The following is a 17,095-nucleotide window of genomic DNA, read 5'->3' as shown; positions in this document are numbered from 1 at the left end:
GTGGGTCCCACGCTCCCACCATAGCTCTTGACAAGAGACTCTTCGACATATCCATGTGTGCAATGAACTATAGTCTGTTTTTTAATCTCGTAGACTAAATTGACACTTGCAAAAAATGTCAAACTTACAAATAATGTTGCCAGCTCTTTTCGGCAGTGTTGTACCTACGATACCGATTTGTTGAATCGTAACTTTTTATCGATAATAGACGAATTTATTTTTCATTCAAAGTTCTATATTTAAAATCCACGTTCGTACACACGGCTGCACGACGTGCAAACTGCCAGGGAAATCTGACCACGCAACGCCATGCGTAATCCGACCATGTTTCAATGCCTTTAAAAAATAGACACCATCAGTGTTAAAACGGCAATCTTAACCCTTTTCTCTTACGAAGCGGCAAAACTTAAAAAATACGGCAACTATGGAACTTGACACCATACGAACTGATGATTAAGAATATTCCTCAGAAATGGATTCATTATCTGAATCAGATTAACGCGAATGCCAGTAATTAAATTATGTTATTAAAAATATATGTTTTACATTATTAATGTTGTATTATTAGGTTTAAAATAAGTCCCTACACATTATTTCAGGATAACGTATTGTAAAAAACGATACTTGATTTTATTAACGGTAAGTTTCGGTTGTACCACATCACTATTTAAAAATTGCAATGAACTGACCACACTCGTAATGTCAGTTTAGTCTACGAGATTAAAAAACAGACTATAGTCAATCGCATCTTTCATTCAAGTAAGCCCTCTGTCGGGGAGTGATACCTACGCTAATACGAAGCCTTGCAGGATCGATCCTTGTCTCGTATCCTCAATATCAAGGCTTTTCTAGTATATAACTTTGTAAGTATCGCCTTTTCTATGCACTTTTCAATTTAACTATTCAAATTAAAATGATCACAAAGGCACACTCGACTATAATTTGATTATGATATTCTTCGTGTAACATGCACCACGCTATCGGTATTTTCATATAGTGTGTTACTGCTGATGTCGTAATAAAACGATATGCTTTTCGAACGGCTTTTAGTTATGATTAACGAGGAAGTGGCTTAATGGAAAAAATGGTAAAACAGATACAAACATTAGGCAATATCTATACTTATAATAAATCTGTAGAGAGGTCAATTCTGTACATTGAATATATTTCCAAAATAACTATCAGGGGGTGATTAGTGATCGATACTGGTGTCAATAATGCAATCAGTAAAATTTTAGTCTGTCTGTCTGTCTGTCTGTATGTTCGTTATAGAAACAAAAACTACCCGACGGATTTTAACGAAACTTAGTACAATATTCTTCATACTCCTGGGCAGGTTATAGGATAGGTACTTTTCATCACGCTACTATCAATAGGAGCAGAGCAGTGAAGGAAAATGTTGGGAAAACGGGAGAAGTTTCTCTATTTTTTAAGCTTCCGTCGCATGTGTAGCCCTAATGGTTAAAGCTACATAGAAACCATGTATGACGGAAATGTTCTCCTTAAAATTATGTAAAAAATATCTTACGACAGCATATGTCTATCTTTTATGGTTGACTCACAATAACACATGTAAGTCTCGATAGCTTAGCAATTCGGAGCTTTCTGATTATATTTGTCTACTTTTGCGTTCATAACACTCTCACTCATCCCTAATTTAAAAATGTTAACATTATTACCTATTCAATAAAAAAGAATCATATAAATCGGTAAAGAAATACCAAAGTTATACATGAAATACCATAATAAGCCATTGCGCGTGAATACTGAATCATGCTATAAGGATTATTTTTGTGTAACATCGTCGCGCTCTACGCGGCTCGCGACGCGGCGACTGCGCGATCGTCATACATTCGGCTGTTGATGCGAACAGACGTTCAGAGTGTTCGACCTTATTGACAATATTGATTTTAAATATTATTTTTATATTTTTTTGTCATTATTTTATAAAATATGTAAGTATTAGTTATTTTGGTATTGTTTAAATATTGGTTCAAATTATAAATTATTAATAGTTTACATTTTATTTCTTTCTAGGTGAATTAGTAGTATCTAGGTCATCATCATCCTCCGAGCCTTTTCCCAATCATGTTGGGGTCGGCTTCCAGTCTAACCAGATTCAGCTGAGTACCAGTGCTTTACAAGAAGCGACTGCCTATCTGACCTCCTCAACCCAGTTACCCGGGCAACCCGATACCCCTTGGTTATTAGACTGGTGTCAGACTTACTGGCTTCTGACTACCCGTAACGACTCCCAAGGAGGTTCTATGACAGCCGGGACCTACAGTTTAACGTGCCATCCGAAACACAGTCAATGATATCTAAGATATACTTAGAAAGTACATACAAACTTAGAAAAGTTGCATTGGTACTTGCCTGACCTCGGATCGAACCCGGGCCATAATTATACTTGAGAGGTTGGTCCTTTACCCACTAGGCCACCACGACTTACGACGAGTAGTATCTAGGTATGCATAGATTTAGATACAGATACAGATGATACTGACTGTCGGTCATTTATTGACAATTTAATAAACTAAAAGTATTTAATTCTGTGATATTAAACTTTATGGTTGACTTTCACCTCTTCCAGATAAGCTGAATTATATTTGTAGTTTATTGTGCTCACGGCCAAGTCAATATTATTGTAATGTGAACAAAACTGTTGATATAGTCACAAAAGATTGATTTATTATTACAAATAAAGTTGAACAGGACTTGGCTTTTATGCGATTTCAAAACTTTTTACGGTGGAAGAATTGCGTAGAGGCTTGGCTTTTTTTACATTTAATGTTGGTGCCATAATAGTTACCCGCAGGCAATGATCGATGCTTGGTAACAAATATTCTCTCTTATCGCCGTTCCGTTTAAATTAAGAATATGTTTACACGAACATAGGTTATGTATGAGCGTAATGTAAACATTTACCTACTTTTAACATAAATGTTAGAGATGCATGTACTTACTGCCAAATACCACTAGAACGCGATCTGCGCACATCATGGATTTAAAATAAAACTAGTTACAAGTCATGTACCATGAGGTGTGTATTGTGCTGTTGCTCTACCTATAACATTATGCAAGTTAATGGCTACAAGTATAAGTTGTAAACAAACTCTCTTGTACCGCAGTATCATGAGGCATTTCTGCTCGATCGTTATATTGTACTAACTAACCAAGGTAGCAGTTATACCCGCACACTGCTTGTGCTTTTTATACGAAAAACGTATTGCAATGAAATGAATTATTTATTTTAATCGAAACAACTACCTATGTAAGACACAACGCACTTGTAGAGTGAACGCGAAAAACTCTGCACTGGATTACATTAGTTGTTGTGGCACACCAGCAACAGCGCCGATGGATGTTGGTATCAGAATACGACGGCGAGGCCTCGCGGCGCGCTCGCCGCAGGAAGCGATCTCTCATTACGTTTTTTTATGGTTTGTCCGATGCTCCCGCGCGCTGAGCTGCTGCGCTTGCTATGCATGCGGGCACCGCCTCGCGATCATTATTTTTATTTATCCTTAGTAGGCAAATCGGAATATTTATGAATACGTGGTTATTTCAATATGTTTTGATGTTTATGCAGGTATTGCCCTCTGTAAACTATATATTGTACAAATCGCTTAGGAGTTAGGTCGATTATTATTTAGGATGTTTGTGTAGATAGGGCGCGCGATGCCCGCCTCGACGAGCAGCAGGTGTAAGGAGCTAGAAGCTTTTTATGACGCGCCTCTCGATGTGTTGCACCGCTACTACTCGTCCGCTTAGCGCTTGTCCTTCACTATTCTACTTATACCCCGCCATCTTTATTCGTACCTATTGCAAAGCAATCCTGTACTTACTGACAATAACAAACATCATTCATATGCCTAGCCTCATCTTAAATATTTCGGGGACGGCTTACAATATAACCATGAATGAATTAAATAATGCAGCCAGAATTTTGCACCAGTGTTTTAAATAGAACTACAGTCTATCTGAACTCCTCGACCTAACCTGAGCAATCCGATACCCCTTGGTAAGACTGGTTTTGGAAACCAGAAAGCCAGACTTCCTGGGTTTTTCCTGTTTTTTCTGAACGGGAAGGAAAAAGCAGTCACCATCTCATTCATGCTTCATCATCCAAGACATGTATTGGTCTCCTCCCTTTTTCTGATCATTAATAATATACAAACAGTTATGTTAAAAACACACGTTGTGACAATTTCATGATACTATTGGTGTTTAAGTTGGACATGGTTTTACGGTTTTACCATTCAATCGTAAAAAGGCAATGACCCGACATCAACATTTTATGCAAGTATCTTTGTGCTATTTATGAAAGGAAATCTGCTAAAGCAATAGCAAAACCATAATAGTGCGTAAAAAAAGTGGCAAACTTGTATGTCTCAAACTGAGAGATGATATGATATGATAGAGATGTTTAAAACATACAATAAGTAATGGCAATATAAAGCGATTCTTGGTATCGGGTGGCTGGCGGTGTTACATCGCATGCATGCAGATGTGGGACATGCGGACTCTCGGCTCGTAGACAATGGCGCGAGGGCACACTGCGACAGTAATTAACTTCCTGTTTTATTGGACGCCGCTGCGTGCTGGCGCTCGCTAACGCACACCTATCAATTTATCCAAATGTACCGTTACCCACGACTACTTCCTACCTACTGGCCTCACACTGCTTTTTTCGTGCGCTGCGTTTGAAAATTAATCACAGTTTAAAATATTTTCATTTTCTGAGAATTGTGCAGTCGGATTTGATGAGTTCAGTTGTGATATTTAGCTCTACTGTTCATTGCTTGAAATATAAACGTGCACACCATTCTGAAAGTGCATTGCTAGTACCCTGGCACGTCTGAGAAGGTTTGTGAAAGTAATTACTTAATTACAGGAAACTACAAAATTCGTTTAAAATTAGCTTTACTGGAAATCAACCACAAACTCATTTACCACGTATTTCAACTCTGCTGCAAAACAGCACTTTTTAAACGCTACTTCCTGTGTGTTTTTGCTGGGAAGAAAAAGTGCGCCCGTATCAATTTATCAAACAATGGATTTTCAGTGAGTCCCATTACGAATACAGTCGTTGTTATACTATCTACTCAGAAGGTAGTAATTGTGCTTAATATTTACCAAGTGGTTGGGGCAATACTGAAACCGTCATTGGCATAATCATATTGGAACTTTTGAAGGCGTACAATATTTGGCAGAGCGCTTTATGTTTGACATTGTTACGATGCGAGATGCCGGTTTCCTTCACACGAGGCATATTTTAATTTAGAATATGAGAGCAGTCGACGCGGACGGCTATTGGGCGTATTTATGTATGAACTAGACTTGAATTTAGCGAGTGTGCCGGCACTACAAATAGCCGGGTCGCCCGATACGGGCCCGACACGGCGCCCGCTGCGCATCTGTATTTACAAAGGAACCTGTTACTCGAACCACGTGATCACATTGTCATTTATTCCTTTGCTCCACATTGTCTATTGGCTGTTATTATAAACACGAATCAATCTAAATATTCCACACAATGAAACAAATTCACATTAGAAACATGTCCTTAAATAAGTATTGACTAAGCCGTTAAGATAATCTGGAGCCGAGCACCTAATGACTTCGATGTTATTAACAAAGACGACGATTGTCCGTCAATTTAGCAGTCGTTGTGTGTATGAGTAATGATATCATTACAGCTCTATATACACAATTAAGTACAACATGACGCACAAATAAAAACATTCTTAAACTTGTATTGACTAACTGAATACATCGAAGTACTGTTGTCAGCAAAGCGTCGGTTCTTCGGGGACCAGGTAGGACCTTCTTATTGTATTTTTTGTCCCAAACAATTTTTTGCAGCTACCAACGATCCGAGTGTTTGTTTATTTATCATGATGTAGAGCAACAGCTAGCCAGGCTTTGTGCGTCCATCAGTTAGACTATCATACCGCTGTCATAGGAATAGGAAGGTATTTCAAAAGATATTCCAGTTCAGGCGACCTAGATGGAAAGTTTGGAATGATCTTCGATTTTATATAATTGCAATAGGAAACAAGGGACGTACTTATGATGTTATTGTCAATGCAGCTACGAGTATCCACAACACACAGATGGCTCATTTTCGGTGATTCAAAACAAAACAATTTCCAATTGAGAGATGTCAGTATTAGCTTGGCTTGTTGGGCTATTTTTGAATTGTTTCACTACTTACATTAAATTAGTACTGTAACATAAGGTTGTTTTGTCGTTATGGACATGTTCCGACGTGCCAGGAATCAGAATACAGCTCCTTCCGTTGTTTATCGTTTCCTTTTTATGACTCTTTGTGTTTGTATGAAATCTGTTTCATTAACAATACTTAAGTCCAAATCGTTTTGACTCTACAGATATATTTCTCGAAGTAAGTTTATGTCTGAATAAGTCAGAGCGTGTAGCTTTGACTGCACATCTGGCGTAGCACGTTCACTTTTGTTTGTACGACACATTCATATAGTAATACATAAGTATAGTAGGAATAATAAGACATACCTGATCCCGGCGAAGAGTGCAGTTCACGGTTTTCCATGACGGATGAGTATCCGGGGTGCACTTGCAATAGTCCAGTTGACACAGAGCTGGCTGGTGTTCACTAGCGACGGCGGCACAGAGCGCTGCGAGCGCGAGCAGCGCCGGGAGAGGCGACATGGAGCCGCGCTGGGGCGCGAGGGACCGCGCGCGCCGGGCGTCGTGCACAGACTGGCGAGCGACTCGGCCGCCACGTGCTAGTGATGTGCACGGACGCGCCGCTTATAATACATATCGATGATGCCATTTCATTTGTCTTATTAACACTCCAAAACATTATTTACTTATCACCATTACAGCGTTCAATGCTAAAACGTGATGGTTTTGATAATTATGAAAAATGAGATTTCATTATTCCTATCGTATTAATTACTTGCTGTAGAATTTTTGCTACTTTCATTCTCTTTGTAGGCACATTATAGCAAAATCATTCCATGTAAGATCATCGTTGTCATCTTAGCACAGAGCCTTTTATTTTGCTCGTACAAAGACTAACGTCATCTTCCTCTAGAATCTGTATTTCCTGTCTGATCGATAGTGGCTCTACCTACTATTCAATCAATCAAGTCCTTTCAATCAATCAGAACCTTTATTTTCAGGGTGCATTAGCCCCTAGATATATACCTTAAAGACTAACATACATAATATATTATACAAAATTGTTAGTAAGTATATAAACTTAAATCTATTATTACTACTATTGCACAAAAATCGTTTCTTTTTCTGTTCAAGTCATGCCATCAGACTTTCTGACTATATACAGATTTGGCGAAGGGAGAAGGACTATAAACTAACAACAATGATGGTGACTCACAAAAAATACGCATAAAAAATGTGTGAGGGCGATCGTCGGTATACCTCCGTGGGAATCGTGTAAACCCCTACTCAAAAAATTAAAGCTTCTAACTTTGCCTAGTATGTATATTTTTGAATGTGCCAAATTTGTTCGTCAGAATCCTAGCCTATTTCAGAAAGCTAGAGATGTTTTTCCACGTAATACTAGAAATCCAGATAGAATAGTGTCATCTAGAATTTTAAGAACAACCTTATATAAAAAAAATTGTTATTACATGTGTGGCCAAATATATAACAAAGTACCCAATGACATAAAAAAATTACCAAATCGTTTATTTAACAGTCAATTTAAAAAATGGCTTATTAACCAATCTTTCTACTCTGTTAGTGAATCAATCAATCAATCGTAAATAAGTAACTAATTTTATTCCATTTTATAATTATTTGACATTTTAAAATTTCACATCGATTAATGAATTTTGTCTCCAGTTAATCAAATTCAACTGTATACCTATATCATTTATAATCTATAATGACTACCTACCAGATATTTGCATGTCTATTTTTTTTGACTAAGTGTTTGAAACACGACTAGTTACCTATAAGATCTCCTTTTGTACAACACTTAAGGCAAATAAATTATTATTTTATTTTTATTTTTACGTATCAGATCTGGAAAAGTAACGCGATGGGAAATAATAGCCATGAGACATTATTATCGATGAATTTAGTTGTGTGCATCCCTACGCGTGGAGATACTCAGAGGCAGCGGACAGTGCCGGTGCAGACGCGCTCGCGGCACTCGCTCGGCCGCTCTGTGCCCACTGCGTAATTGCTTGATGAATGTTCTCCTCTATACAAATGAACATCTCCTAAACTGCACTGACCTCTTTGATTTACCTACGTGCTAAGTAAACTGCGCTAATGCTTCTACTCGAAGTAAGAGTATCTACATCGTTTTTTTCTTGCTTTGGTGTGCATTAAGAAGTATTCACCAGAATTCAGAGTACACATTTTGGGGCGTGAGAATAAAGAATTTACATTTTATGTATAACTAGCTTCTGCCAGCGGTTTCACCCGCATCCCGTGGAAACCTCTGCACGAACCCGGATGAAAAGTAGCCTATAGCCTTCCTCGATAAATGGGCTATCTAACACTGAAAGAATTTTTCAAATCGGACCAGTAGTTCCTAAGATTAGCGCGTTCAAACAAACAAACTCTTCAGCTTTATAATATTAGTATAGATTTCGCTCTGCATAATGTAACGATTATAGAATTGCTTAAAACATATCATGCTATTGCAGTTGCTCCTGCAGTTACAGTTTTTCAGTAAATCAGATATACATATATCTAGGTACCTCAATAAAATGACTGTTTGCTTCTCCACCACGGGTTTCCTTGATCGTCTCAGAAGGAGCCTTTCCCCAACGACTCCAAGACATTACATTGCAACACAAGCATTGCTCACGACAAAGGTTGGATGGCCACAAGTTGAAATTAGCTCCTACCTGTATTCCCTTTTCCACCACTAGTTAGGGCTTATACTGGTTAACCATTTGATGGCTTCACTATGGTATATTTTTGAGTAAATAGTTATTCTGGTTCTTTAAATATTTTAGTTTCTTATCCTTGTGATTATTGGACGCTGTCACTTAGCCATGAGATATCAGCATGTAATCATCAGCTTATATTTAATATGCTAGGTATTAAATTAGACAGAAATTGAAAAAGGTACGCTGTCTAATCATCAGCTGTTGGTCATATGGAATTCGACACTGGGGAACAGCCAGCAACTCCAACCTTAAAATCCTACAAAGATTCCAGAATTACCTCCTGGCAGCAACAAATGCGCTATGGATTACGAGAATTGTGGAAATACATATTTAAACTTTTCATCATGCCAACCATCAGGGTTTATGATTGATTAATTTCTACGTAATAAAATAAAAGGAAAGGCTTCAAAACCACACTGATAACCTCGCCAGGGACGTGGACAACAATACCGATCACACAACCAGATTGAAAGGATGACCAATTAAAAAGAATGAGTATTTAATTAAATACTTCCTGCAACTCACGCTGCCATACATTGTCTTTACAAAAACTCTACATGTTATTTAGGTATCAAAATTATTTGAACGTAACCTGAAATAAAAGGCTTTGTACTCCTGCTTCAGCGAGCTTGTTTGGTCCAATGTTACAACAAACAGAGCCCGATTCTCCTAATTTTACTTAAGCGATATAGGTACGATTCACATTCGACTGAGATCCAATCACGACTCAATTACGATTGAAGCGTATGTGGCATTCCGCTATTTTTTCTTTTAAATAAACGTTTTGATTCCGTTTGCGATTCAACTATGAATCATATTGTCTGCAAATGATTTACGATTGCAATATGATTGTAGAGCAAACTACCGTATAGACCAAAATCACCAAAATAGCAGACCAATCGTATTCCACCGTAGCAGAATGCCCGATTCAATTTTGACATTATTAATTTAGCAGAAACGGGCCCCAGAGCTGTCAACTATATTAGGCTTGATATCCTATCTAACTACATAGATGCAGTTCACTATGACTACCAGTGTTTTACGTAGAGTGAGTTCCTGTTTGACGACCTCAACCCTTGTTGTTACCCAGTTAACCAATCAATTTAGGAACTCATCAATATTTTTTCTTCTGAAATTAGGTATTTAATTATGTAGCATGGTACACTGTAGTACATAGAATAGCAGGTATGTGCAGCAGTGCAGCGTTGTGTGAAAGTAATGATTTGTGGGCAGGTGCGTTTCTACAGAGCGTCAGTTCCTGAGCGACTTCGTGGCGGGCGCGGAGAGCACGGCGGGCGGGCGGCTGGCGCGCTGGCTGGCGCCCACGTCGCGCGTCGAGCCCGCCAACTGCGAGCTGAAGGGGCCGACGCAGCCCGTGCGCCCGCTCTCCAGGATCACGCTGCCCGTCATCGTGCGCGATCAGTATGGCGAGGTCGTCTGCTCGCCGGCTCTTAAAGTTGAGGTAACGCTCTAACACACATTTATTAAGCTTCAACTTACTGTCGGACTCATAACTAGATATTTCAATCTAAGCAACACATTCGCACACTTTTTTTTTATTCATTAATTACTCAAAGAATTATCATCATCATAGAGTCGTTGGGTAATAAGTACTTGGAAATAAATGTCATAGTCGAAAATCTCCTAAGAGAGTAATGTCGTCAAAATACGGGTACACGGGGGACGAGGAAGATTACTGGCCACGTCCTTATACGCCTTCTTTGGAATCTGCCCAAGTTTTTTAAGAAATATAAAAATATTTTTCGTCATCGGTCATGAATTTCCGCAAAGTAACACCTGATTCAATCATTTATCTAGAAGAAGGCACCTGACCTACCTGCCTTATGGCACCTCTACTCATCTTTCCTTCCTCCTTGAATTCGTTCTTCCAGGCGAACGTTGTTTGGTTGTGGCAAACATTTTGAAACCAACATTTTAAAAATTCGACGAGGTTCTCGATTCGCATGTGGCAATTTTTTTACCGACTTCCCGAAAAGCGGAGGTTCTCAATTCGACCGTTTTTTTTTTCTTTTTTTTGTATGTTTGTTACGCGATTACTCAGCCATTTATTAATTAATTATGATGATTCCTTTTTTGTTTGATAGCGTATACTTCCGAGGTAGTCCCATTGTCATCGGGTGAGGATCTGATAATGGGAATCCTGAGAAATCGAGGGCAACTTTCGAAAGTTGTAGGAATACATAGGGTAAAAACTTGACACTCAGGTAGCACTATTCAACAGTGAAGATTTTGAGCTGACCTGATGATGGAGACCAGAGAAGGTCGAGGGAACTCGACAACTGAATATGAAAACTCCCTCGTGTTTGGACTTATATTATTCGTATTGACGAGATCTTTGCAACAGTGAAGGTTTGGAGCTGACCTGATGATGGAGACCAGAGGAGGTCGAGGGAACTCGATAACCGAATATGTTAACTACCTCGTGTTTGGGCTTATATTATTCGTAGTGATGAGATTCCAGTTAGTATCACTGAAGACTTTTTACAAAAAATTAAACCGACTTCCAAAAACACTAAAAAGCCAAAAAAAAACAAATTTTAGGTAAGTACATCGGCCTAGAAGTCGATGGCAAAATTAACTTAGGGACATCCATTAGATTTCCATTTTTTGGCTTTTTAGTGTTTTTGGAAGTCGGTTTTATTTTTTTGTAAAAAGTTTTTTAAATAATAATTTGCCTGTTAAAATAGTAGAAATGTGCTCTGTTTTGCAATTATACAAGCTTCTCGGGACCCTTGCAAACAGTATGAGGCATATTCATTAAAATCGAATAGTGTAAAATGGAAAGGGTTAGTCTAGTTATGAGTGCTCCGGGTGCTGGTCAGCCAGTGTTGACGTAGTGCCGTGATGCCGTGACACAGCCGTGATTGCAGTCTGCATTCCGGCGAGCTGTCATCCTACAATCCACTTATCAAAGGTCCAATTACCCTAATGAGCCATACGTAATTAGTATGACTTTTCTAAATGATTACTTTAAACCTCAATTACCAAAATTGGTTTATTTTTTCTGTTATTCTTATAGTACTTAGGCTGAATTCAGTAATACTAATGACTCAATAGCTATACATTTTAAGCCGAAGCTTGTGAATTACTGCTAATTAGTTTTTTTAATCACATACTTAGATTGACACCGTCTCAACCATCTGTTGGTTTTAAAACTCGGTTAAAGTTAAGTATCTAAGAATTACTTTACACATGGTTGCAAGAAAACAGTGTCACCTACGCTGCCCAAAAATACCCGCTTGAGTCTGAAAAAGTCAAGAAAAATATCAACTGACTAGTTAAAAATTGTATTTTTCGTTATTAAGTAGTCTTTAATTGTATTACAGTCTTGTTAGCTTTAGTTGTGAAATGTAATGTGTGTTTTTGACCTCCTCAACCCAGTTACTCGGGCAACTTAATAAATACCCCTTGGTAAGACTGGTGTCAGACTTGCTGATTTCTGACTACCCTACCCTTAAGGTAGTCAAAGGTAGAATAAAATATCAGTCCTCTGCCAAGTGCTGTGGGTTTGAGTTTGTCGACTATCACGTAGCAACTAATCTCTAACCAAGGGAAGCACATACAACATAGTGATCTGACTTCGAACAAGTTTACTATTCTGCTATTTGTCATATAATTAAGGTAGGTTCCGACTACTCATGTATAACATTTACCAGCTTCTACATGTATAGCAAAGTGTCAGCACTCGAACATCAGTCGCTACATTTAATTTAAGACGCTATGGAATAAAGTCAAAGTAGACCGAAAGGAAATAAGATGTTACACAGGAAATGCAAAGGTCGAAGTAGCTACACCGGCACAAGAACGACCTAATTTGAGAAAATGCAGAATAAAATATTGAAGCAAATCTAAAAATAATAATTCTGATTTGTGCGTATTCCGATTTTTGTTTTCAATTTCCATTCATTATATTTATTAACTATTCTAAGATGTCTTATTAAGAGCTATATCTATACTAATATTATAAAGTGGAAAAGTTGTAATAGATAAACTCAAAAACTACTGGACCGATTTTAAATATTATTTCACCATTAGAAAGCTATATTATCTGCGAGTAGTATAGGCTATATTTTATCCCGGTGCGGGCAGTAGCTCCCACGGGACGCGGGTGAAACCGCGGGAAAACGGCTAGTTCCATCTAAACATATTATTTACCAATTGTTAGCATTTTAGAAGATATAACGAAACTAAGGCGTATTGGCGATTCTTTGTATTGTGTTAAAGAATAATATTCCACCTCTAGTTATGAACCACATATCAATCATAAGGACTTTATAAGCCCTACGTTCTTTGTTAACTTATCACTTACCAATTCTTAGTATTTTAGAAGATATAGTCCAACAAAAGCGAATTGTCGATAGTTTATACTTTATACTATGCTAAGGAAGAATATACTACCTCTAGTTATGAGCCATATATCATCAGAGGAAAACATCGACATAGTGCAAGATTCAATTCGTGAAAATCCTACTCAATCCATTCGTAAGCGTTCCAATGCATTAAGTACACACAGATCGACGTTACAGCGCATTTTAAAGAAAGATAAGAAATTACCATCCATACAAAATTCATGTAATACAGGAATCAAAAGATACGCCGCGCAATGGTGGCCGAATCATTGTTGTGATAAAAACCACGGTATGCTTCGGTAAAACTTTCCATGGCGAATGAATTCCGAAAGACCGTTGGTGCTACCCCCGCACCCCAAGCGCCATTCCCGCGTGCCATTTGAATTTTGTTCGAAATTTAAATTTCATAGGACTTATAGGACACCCAGTATAACACCCACCGATTGTCAATACTTTATAACTTAGAGCAGATTTTAGACGTAGTTATTATTTCATTAAACACGTTATAATTCCATTAAGACTAACAAATGACAGTAGCCGCCATACAAAAAAATACTCTACCTACATGAAATAAGCTTTCTATTGATTTATCTAATGAGGAGAGGTAGACCAAAACGCTCATTGTCCTTTTGAAATTGTTTCTTTCAACGTATCGTAAGCACAAATTATCTTTTAAAGCTATGTTACAGAATAGACTTGAGTTAGAGGAAATAACTCTGTAATCATTCGTTGATAAAGTTCAATGTTATCTTGTCAACAAGAATATTATTTCTTATGGGCCATTGTTGTATTTTGCAATATTGTCAATTGTGAATCAGTCAATGTTATCATCTTATTTTTCTGAAATTATTAAAAAAAACTCGCCAGGACTTTTTATGTGCGTAAGAAGGAGCATCAATGATTGTCGAACATAAGGCTGACTACAACACATTACTTATACTTAAAGACAAAAATGTAAAAATCTTTGCATATGTGAGAAAAAATTACTTTAACTTGCAGCTCCGACTTCACAGAATCCAAATGAAGACGATTTCGCGCATCGGTCCGAGCATTATTACATAGAGAAAAGAGCCCATTTTCTTCCTAGTCTTGACTATGCGGATGCCAGCTATCATGATCTCAGAGAGGACCAGCTGAATGAACTAGAGCGTCTTCAGAATGTTTGTATAATATTTATATTAGGTTTACGCAAAAATGATCATGTGTCAGAATTTCGTGTTAAGCTCAAGTGGCTTCCTACGACGTCGCCGGAACGCTCGCATATTCACCTTGCTATTAGTATTCTTTTTCACCCTAAGTCCCCTTCTTATCGACTTTTCGACGACTTATCGACTTACGGAAATGTCTCATTTATACTATCTTTCAGAGTTTTTAATATGCACTATGCTTCTTACAAATAAATGAACTAGATTAACTAAATGGACTAGATTTACCAACTGACTGACATGACATGTTATCATATACATATTATGTTCGTGGATCAAAGTTACACATTCGTTATTTTCGAAAGTGAATCACACTTGGCCGTTTTCAGATTTTTACTTTACTTTGACTAAATACAAACCTTTGTAACGAATTTCAGATCGGTAGGTACGATCATTCGAAGATATATTATATAAATATAGATAAAAGTTCGTTTTAAATCCTTGGGGGTATAAAGGACAATGCTATTCTTTGTATGGAAGTTGGGCTCAAGAGTTGCCCACAGTAACTGCAATACTAGTAATAATGTATTTTCTAATAGTGTATTTTGTTCCATAGGCTTATAATAGGTCCCAGACCGAAATATTTCGAAATCTATCCCAGGAGTCCTGAGAAAAACTGGTTTGACTCTTATTCAATATTACGAAAAATATGCTTACGAACTCTTAACTTTTCCACTTTTATTACCTTAATTGATTAATATTATAAATGCATTATAATATTAATCGACAAATACGAGGTATTGAACGAGATTTTTTTTTACCGACTTCAAAAAATGGAGGAGTTTTTCAGTTCGTTTGTTTTCTTTTTACGTAAGTACGTGCATAACTCCGTCGTTTACTAACCGATTTAAACAATCATTTTATTGTTTGAAAGGATTTACTTTCCAAATGGTTTCTTTGTTATTCGGTTCAGGGTCTGGTGATAGAAACCTTAAAACAATAGGGAACTCTCGGAAAAATTGTTAGCGCATATCGAATAAAAACTTGTCATTCGGGTATATGTCTCCGACACCACAAAACAGTGGAGGTTAAGACCAGACCTGACGATGGAGACGACAGCGAGACGAGGGAACTCCTCAACGGCATCTATTTACTACCTCGTGTTCGAGCTTATTTTATTCGTCTTGATAACATTTTTCCATTGCCATTACGGATATTAGTTGCATGGCGCTACACGAACTTAGGACTGATTGTGGTAGACAGAGACTGAAAAGCAAGAGAAACAACAGTTACCTTTAAACGTCTATTTCTGTTTTTTTTTTTTTTATCCTGTTAACATTGAAACCACTAACTATCTGAATGTTATTTCAAGAAAAGAGGTTGTTAGGTTTGTGGCTACTTAAAATGGCTTGCTAACAATGGCTGGCTAACATTAGAACCCGTTTTTCTCGTGACCTCTGGGACCGATTACAAAAATATTTGGATTCCGTCTTAAGAGTGAAGTAAAGAACCTATTTTAACCATTCCCACTACTGGGCAAATGGCTTGGGCTTTGTAAAGTGACTGTTCAAGTTGAACATTAGAACCGGTTTTTCTCGGGACCTCTGGGACCGATTTCCAAAATATTTGGATTTCGTATTAACAGTGAAGTAAAGAACCTATTCTAACCATTTTCACTACCGGGCAAATGGCTTGGGCTTTATAAAGTGACTGTTCAAGTTTAACATTTGAACCGGTTTTCTCGGGACCTCTGGGACCGATTTTCAAAATATTTGGATTTCGTGATAACAGTGAAGTAAAGAACCTATTCTAGCCATTCCCACTACTGGGAAAATGGCTTGAGCTTTATAAAGTGACTGTTTAAGTTTAACATTTGAACCGGTTTTTCTCGGGACCTCTAGGACCGATTTCCAAAATATTTGGATTTCGTGTCAACAGTGCAGTAAAGAACCTATTTCGACCACTTTCACTGCTGGGCAAATGGTTCAGGCTTTGTTAAGTGACTATCTATGGAGAACATTTAAATCGGTTTTTCTCGGGACCTCTGGGACCGATTTCCAAAATATTTGGATTTCGTGTTCAGAGTGCACTATGGAACTAGCTGGAACTACTCCCACTGCTGGGCAAACTTAGAGCCCAGACCCTGGCATTGTCCTTTACACCGGGTATAAATTTACACCTTCATTATTTTGAAACTAACTCACACTTGGCCATCATCAGATTTTTCCCTTTACCTTGACATAAAGACCTACCTCCATGCCAAATTTCAAGTCAATACGACCATTGGGAGTGGTCTAGGTTTTTGATGAGTGAGTGAGTCAGTCAGTGAGTGTATAGTAAAAATAGCGATTTTCTGACGTCAATATCTCAAGACCTACAATAGGTATATTAATGAAATTTTGTATTTTAGATAAGTGAGAGGGTCTCAACAGATACTAGAAAATGGCCCGAAATGGTTCGTGTAATATAACCCACGGCCGGTGTATCGCTTTTTTTTGCTCGAACTTGGCGGACACACTGCCGTGTGTCTAGATAAATTATCTAGAGATTCGTGGTTGGGTTAAATCCCTAATTGAGTTCTGCCTCGTCTGGTTGGTAGATCAGAGGGTTGAGTGAGACACGGCGTTCGGATCTCATCCTCCGAGCCTTTTTCCCAAAC

The 17,095-nt window shown here is 37.9% G+C and overlaps 2 protein-coding genes across 2 annotated transcripts in view; one reads left to right on the top strand and one right to left on the bottom strand.

Annotated features, from left to right (window-relative positions):
• LOC124645059 overlaps nucleotides 1-6,732 on the bottom strand; it is a 28,984-nt gene extending 22,252 nt beyond the window's left edge. The window contains exon 1 of the mRNA XM_047184798.1: nucleotides 6,538-6,732. Within this exon, the coding sequence (XP_047040754.1) occupies nucleotides 6,538-6,693 (156 nt within the window). The 5' untranslated portion in view covers nucleotides 6,694-6,732. The remainder of the gene's footprint in view (nucleotides 1-6,537) is intronic.
• A 673-nt stretch (nucleotides 6,733-7,405) lies between these two features.
• Nucleotides 7,406-17,095, top strand: part of LOC124645113 (E3 ubiquitin-protein ligase MYCBP2) — a 46,467-nt gene continuing 36,777 nt past the window's right edge. The window contains 2 exon segments of the mRNA XM_047184860.1: nucleotides 7,406-7,425; nucleotides 10,155-10,383. Coding sequence (XP_047040816.1) covers nucleotides 7,406-7,425; nucleotides 10,155-10,383 — 249 coding nt within the window.

This window comes from Helicoverpa zea, chromosome 31 (genome assembly GCF_022581195.2).
Source record: "Helicoverpa zea isolate HzStark_Cry1AcR chromosome 31, ilHelZeax1.1, whole genome shotgun sequence".
Lineage (NCBI taxonomy): Eukaryota > Metazoa > Arthropoda > Insecta > Lepidoptera > Noctuidae > Helicoverpa > Helicoverpa zea.
The sequence above is the reverse complement of the archived record's forward strand: the minus strand, read 5'-3'. Positions and strand labels throughout refer to the sequence as shown.